At 46.6% G+C, this 7,036-nt stretch overlaps 1 protein-coding gene across 1 annotated transcript; it reads left to right on the top strand.

Annotated features, from left to right (window-relative positions):
• The first annotated feature begins 329 nt into the window (after positions 1–329).
• On the top strand, positions 330–5,674 carry LOC124112546 (ganglioside GM2 activator-like). The gene is made up of 4 exons (XM_046472697.2): positions 330–477; positions 1,721–1,922; positions 2,175–2,373; positions 5,468–5,674. The coding sequence occupies exons 1-4, from the start codon at positions 399–401 to the stop codon at positions 5,600–5,602; spliced, it is 615 nt and encodes a 204-aa protein (XP_046328653.1). The 5' UTR covers positions 330–398; the 3' UTR covers positions 5,603–5,674.
• Positions 5,675–7,036: the final 1,362 nt, after the last annotated feature.

Genomic DNA, 7,036 nt, shown 5'->3' with positions numbered 1-7,036 from the left:
GAACAATGTGGGATCACCTGGATCGTTAGATAAGGAGGCATCCTCATCCTCTACAGAACCGTCAACAGCTGGAAGCCCCACCGAGAGACAGGTGGTAACGGATTTCCAATGACGTCAATTGGCAGCTGTGCATTGATGTACTTGTCGTTTGTCATAAAACTTGTGAACATCAAGACGTACCTTAAATGTCACCGATATCTTTTTTTGATGCAAACTATAAGGATCACATGTTAAATTGCTTTTTTCTTACATGATGTTGGACATTTTGTTGATAGTTTAGTCTATTTGCACACTGAAAATGTCGCGAAAAGAAAACCAAGCGTGACGTCACGGAGACGAGCAGGTGCTGCTATCAGTTGACATTGGACGTCACATATTGGAACAAGTGCCTGGCAACAATGAAGTGTCTCGTGTTCCTTCCATGCCTCGTCCTGGCAGTCAGCGCCAAAATAACACAATTTACATGGTCTGATTGTGGTAGGAACATTTTTTTAAATTTTATAATTATATCAACAACTTTATTAACACGTCTTTGTATTTCTGATCAGCAATACTGTATAATAATGTGCATACCTATTTTTATTACGGATTTCAGGGCGTCAGTACCCAAGGTACGTTTGTCGCTAATGTCTCCAAATATACCCTGGTGTCTTGACACTTACACTACAGCTGTTACATGTGCTGATTTAGATTATCAGATTAGCAGTAGTTGAATGAATATGCGGGGGATAAAAGTTTCCACTGACCTTGATAAGAAAATCCGTTAGGTGTCCCTTAGGCGTTCTAAGGTCCTATAATCTTGGGTTCGAATTTCACCTTCGGTCTGGTAATAGTTCTTGTTGTGTGAGCACCACAGCCGCACTCGTGTGATTCTTCAGTAATGTCAAAACGTCCACGGGCACCACTTGGGGCCTTCCTCCCCAATTGTCTGACAGGCCACGATATAACTTAAATATCCACATGTCATAAAATTACATCACTATGTATCTCAATTACCAACGTTATTTACAGGTATGCTTGTATATTTGGATTTGAAAATCGTAAAACTGTTCAAAGTTCAAAGTGTTTGAAATTTGAACCTGAAGGTTTCGGCATTGTTACATGTGAACCTACGAAATATATTCAGCCCGGTACTGGACGCGCTGATCCAAGATAAGATAGGTTATAACCTTCGTATACTTGACATGAACCTTCGCTGGAACGGTGGCGTTGGCCAAATATATAGATAACACAAATAAGTGATAAATGTACTCAACATATAATGCGACGTAAAATGATTCACTCGGCTGCTTCGAATTAATCAGTGTAAGATTATCCGTTAGCTTCAGTTCTGCACTGAAGGTGAAATAAAATGTGCGTGTGTCTGCTTGTACTGGTCCGGACTTTTTATATTGCTAGCCCACATGAGAATACACAGGGAAGACTCGTGTTTGATAGTGTAAGATTATCCTACAGCTTCGAGTTAAAAAGGGAAGACTCGTGTTTGACAGTGTAAGATTATCCTACAGCTTCGAGTTAAATAATGAAGATTCGAGTTTGAGAGTGTAAGATTATCATTCAGCTTCGAGTTAAATAGGGAAGACTCGTGTTTGACAGTGTAAGATTATCCGACAGCTTCGAGTTAAATAATGAAGATTTGAGTTTGACCGTGTAAGATTATCCTACAGCTTCGAGTTAAATAGGGAAGACTCGAGTTTGACAGTGTAAGATTATCCGACAGGTGCGAGTGATGCCAACCGGGCTGTGAAGATCTTGGAGCTGTCGGTGTCCCCCATGCCTGTGAAGACGCCGGGCGATCTGGTCGTCCACGTCAAGGCGCAGGTCACCAAAAGCATCCCCAAATGGAGCCTCAAGTTGAGCGTCAAACGTCATACATTCGTCGCAACGGTACTGGTGCCTTGTACGGAGAACATCGGGTCTTGGTGAGTTAATGGCTCTAATTGTCGGGTCTTGGTGAATTTATTGCCTTTGAATGTCGGGTCTTTGTGAGTTCATCGCTCTGATTGTCTCCCGTCTAGGTGAGTGTTTCAAGCAAAACAGTTGATATATGTTCATCGTTCTCAGTCTCAGACGTTATAATCCCAACGCATACTGAGTTTTGGTTTGACAGTCGTCACTTTGAATATGACTTCATTCAAAGTGTTTATTTACAATCCTTCGTGTATTGTCTTCAGCACATATGATGGTTGTACAATCCTGGGCAAAATGACAACTGGTGATGCAGCTCAGCAGTCGGTCGGATCTCAGGTCCAGAAGATGCTGTCGGACAACAACTTCAGCATCGCCTGTCCGATAGCGGTCCAGAATCTGGATGTGCAGACCTTCACTATCAAAGTGCCGGAACTGGGCAAGGCAGCAGACATCCTGGCTGATGTGAGTACCAGATGCAGGGATGGGATGGGCTGATGTGAGTGCCAGGTGCAGGGGTGGGATGGGCCGATGTGAGTACCAGATGCAGGGATGGGCTGGGCTGATGTGAGTACCAGATGCAGGGGTGGGATGGGCCGATGTGAGTACCAGATGCAGGGGTGGGATGGGCTGATGTGAGTGCCAGATGCAGGGATGGGAGGGGCTGATGTGAGTACCAGGTGCAGGGGTGGGATGGGCCGACGTGAGTACCAGGTGCAGGGGTGGGATGGGCTGATATGAATACCAGGTGCAGGGATGGGATGGCCTGATATGAATACCAGGTGCAGGGATGGGATGGGCTGATATGAATACCAGGTGCAGGGATGGGATGGGCTGATATGAGTACCAGGTGCAGGGGTGGGATGGGCTGATATGAATACCAGGTGCAGGGGTGGGATGGGCTGATGTGAGTGCCAGATGCAGGGATGGGATGGGCCGATGTGAGTACCAGATGCAGGGATGGGAGGGGCTGATGTGAGTACCAGGTGCAGGGGTGGGATGGGCTGATGTGAGTGCCAGATGCAGGGATGGGATGGGCCGATGTGAGTACCAGATGCAGGGATGGGAGGGGCTGATATGAATACCAGGTGCAGGGGTGGGATGGGCTGATGTTAGTACCAGGGGCAGGGATGGGATGGGCTGATATGAATACCAGGTGCAGGTGCAGGGGTGGGATGGGCTGATATGAGTACCAGGTGCAGGTGCAGGGGTGGGATGGGCTGATGTGAGTACCAGGTGCAGGTGCAGGGGTGGGATGGGCTGATATGAGTACCAGGTGCAGGTGCAGGGGTGGGATGGGCTGATGTGAGTACCAGGTGCAGGGGTGGGAGGGGCTGATGTGAGTACCAGGTGCAGGGATGGGAGGGGCTGATGTGAGTACCGGGTGCAGGGATGGGCTGATGTGAGTACCAGATGCAGGGATGGGATGGGCTGATATGAGTACCGGGTGCAGGGATGGGCTGATATGAATACCAGGTGCAGGGATGGGATGGGCTGATATGAGTACCAGGTGCAGGGGTGGGAGGGGCTGATGTGAGTACCGGGTGCAGGGATGGGCTGATGTGAGTACCAGATGCAGGGGTGGGATGGACTGAGTACCAGGGACTGATGTGAGTACCAGAGGTTGATGTGAGTAATATGGGTTGAGGCCTATCACACATCTCCACAGATCAAGACTAGCACCGCTGGTGGCTGAGAGCAGATGCAGTGAATGGTTGCCCGGTAAGGTGGTAATGTGTATGCAATGCCGCGGGAGCCTTACTGCAAGTTTGTCATGTGTTTATCAGGGCGCTGAGAATGCAGTTTCAATGTACACCGATCCGATGGCTGGGGTCATGTGCAATGAGAACAGCTAGTGTGTAGTCTTGTGGCCTAGTGTGGATATCAAACACCCACAGCGGGGAATGTCAGCAATGCGTCCGAGTAAAGGCAGGCTGTACACAATTACCACTGACATGAAGATGTCGACTCATGTCAGGAACTCTCGGTAGAATTGTGACCGAGACTAAATACCAGGGCGATGCATGGGTTAGCGCGATGCCAAAGACCCGGGTTCGACTCCCCACATGGGTTAATTGGGTGATTAATTACCGCACGTGTTTCTATCAGATACCGTTTACTTTACAACGAGTTGTTTTTGTAACATCGAGTTATAAGATTCGCGGTATCTGAAGGCATGTGTGCTGCAATTTCTTTCTTACACAACCTAAATTCACCCCATTTTAGCATCGAATCTATATATATTTAATCTATTCTCGACCGCCTCCGTGGTCTTGTGGTAGAGCGTCCGCCCGGAGAGCGGAAGGTCCAGAGTTCGATCCCGGGCCGCGTCATACAAAAAGACGTTAAAAGATTGTACTTGTTGTTACCCTGTCTGGCGCTCGGCATTAAGGGGCTAAAACAAGGACTGGTCGGCTCGGAGTCAGTATACTGTGTCTGAGTGGGGTAGTCATGTTAAACTGCGGCATGGTATCTCAGTGGGCTAGCACTATAAATCGGCATCAGTCCGGACTAGTACAAGCAGCCACACATACACATACACGTGCATGCACGTCGCTATATAAGTGCAATAATCTTGGACGCGACGTTAAACCCAATTTCACCACCTTTAATCTATTCTCATGATTGCAGTGGCGCATTAATACATCACCCAACCGTCACGAGGGACGTCATTAAACTTACTGCTTAATGCTCATACCTACATGTAGTGTGACCCTCCACAAAAGGTTTCAATTATATCTCTGGATTTTCAAGGCGATGCTGAAAATGCAAAGATAAGATCAGAGAAAATACTCTAAAATCTCTCGACATTTCGCCACACAGACGTAGGTGAATTCGACTGAAGCATTAGAAACAATTACAATCAGGAAAGTAGTCCGTCATAATCAGACCTCAGGTCATCACCATGGAATATCCAACCAAGGAGACAATCGCGGACCTGGACTCTTACACGTTTAAAACCAGTTACCTCAACTTGGTTGCTCCCCCACAGGCGAATAAGAAGGTCATTTCTCTTAGCCCATCTCCGTGGTATTGCTGGACTATTGCTGAAAGCGTCGAAAAACGGACTCTGCTGGATTATGGTGAGGTGAGGTGAAATTGTCTTTAACGTCGGGTCCAAGATTATTGCACTTATATAGCGACGTGCATGCACGTGTGTGTGTGGCTGCTTGTCCTAGTCCGGACTGATGCCGATTAATAGTGCTAAGCTCACTGAGATACCATGCCGCAGTTTAACATGAACACCCCACTTAGACACAGTATACTGACTCCGAGCCGACCAGTTGTTTTAGCCCCTTAATGCCGAGAGCCAAACAGGGTAACAACAGTACCATCTTTTAACGTCTTTTATGACGCGGCCGGGGATCGAACCCCGGACCTTCCACTCTCCGGGCGGATGCTCTATCAAAAGACTACGGAGGCGGTCTCTGCTGAATGAACTATCGTGTGTGTGACCACCTCGCCTCCTCATGTCCTCCTTTGCTAAAATAGTGTCAAACTACGATGTCTGTTCCACAATCCTGCATTTTGTTTATCGACGTTTATTCTATGTTACTAGGGTGACTACACGATCGAGGGCCGCGCCTTGAATCCCGACACTGGAGAGTTGTACGGGTGTGTGCACTTTGATGCTGCCATACAGCGGTCGTGTACCGGATGGCTTTGCTCGGGTAAACGGAGAAGAATCGCATAAATACATTGTTGGGAATTGTTATTCAATAATAATGTGATGATTTAATAAATAATAATAAAGATGGACCTTCGAGTCGAACCCAGGTCATCGGTCAGACGAGCCAACACTTGTCACTGGTCTGCCCCATTTCCCTTGATGGTATGAGACTCAATGTTATAACACTCGGCAAGACGAGCCAACACTTGAACCACTGGTCTGCGCCATTGCCCTTGATGGCATAAGAATCAGTGATGTAACACTCGGCCAGACGAGCCAACACGTAAACCATTAGTCTACCCCATTGCCCTTGATGGGATGAGAATCAATGATGTAACCCTCAGCCAGACGAACCAACACGTTAACCACTGGTCTACCCCATTGCCCTTAATGGCATGAGAATCAATGAGGTAACACTCGGCCAGACGAGCCAACACGTAAACCACTAGTCTACCCCACTGCCCTTGATGGCATAAGAATCATTGATGTAACCCTCGGCCAGACGAACCAACTCGTTAACCACTGGTCTACCCAATTGCCCTTGAGGGCATAAGAATCAATGAGGTAACACTCGGCCAGACGAGCCAACACGTTAACCACTAGTCTACACCACTGTTCAATTAGGATGAGGATTAGTTGTACAGGTCGATGTGTTGTACACAGGCACACCATAATGATGAGAACTATAGGAATGTTTTGCTATTTCAAGCTCCAAATCAAAGCTCAATAAAATTGTCTTGTCATGCCTTAATATCTTAATGAACAATACAGGGATGGACTGTTGAATTCATATGAGAGGCGTGTAAAGGATCAACTTGGAAGCACTGACGCATTTGCGTCAATAACAATAATCAAGAGACACGTTCACATAAAATGCTGACATTAAACTTTCCTGACGTAATACAACCCCGTATAAAAAGAGATACTTAGATCCATTCACATACTTTACCAACTGTCCAGTTCGGAAAGTTACATGTCCCACAAAGACCCGGCTAATCTTATGAGGCCTTTAGTGTGCAACATTCAAAAGGCTCGCACAGTCGAAGAACCCATTGGACAGTTGGTTTTTATATATTTGCATTATGTCAATATGATCTGTCTTTACAATGAAGATGCTTTTAATGTAACTTACCCCACTGAAGTGTGTCCATGTCACTATATCAAGTCAGTGTAGATCCTGGAAAGTGCATTCTACTGTAGTGTGTCCATGTCACTATAATAAGTCAGTGTAGATCCTGGAAAGTGCATTCTACTGTAGTGTGTCCATGTCACTATATCAAGTCAGTGTAGATCCTGGAAAGTGCATTCTACTGAAGTGTGTCCATGTCACTATTTCAAGTCAGTGTAGATCCTGGAAAGTGCATTCTACTGTAGTGTGTCCATGTCACTATATCAAGTCAGTGTAGATCCTGGAAAGTGCATTCTACTGTAGTGTGTCCATGTCACTATATCAAGTCA

The sequence above is a fragment of the Haliotis rufescens genome, unplaced genomic scaffold (assembly GCF_023055435.1).
Source record: "Haliotis rufescens isolate VD_foot unplaced genomic scaffold, xgHalRufe1.0.p SCAF_1, whole genome shotgun sequence".
NCBI lineage: Eukaryota > Metazoa > Mollusca > Gastropoda > Lepetellida > Haliotidae > Haliotis > Haliotis rufescens.
Note: the sequence above shows the minus strand (reverse complement) of the source record. Positions and strands in the feature narration are given on the sequence as shown.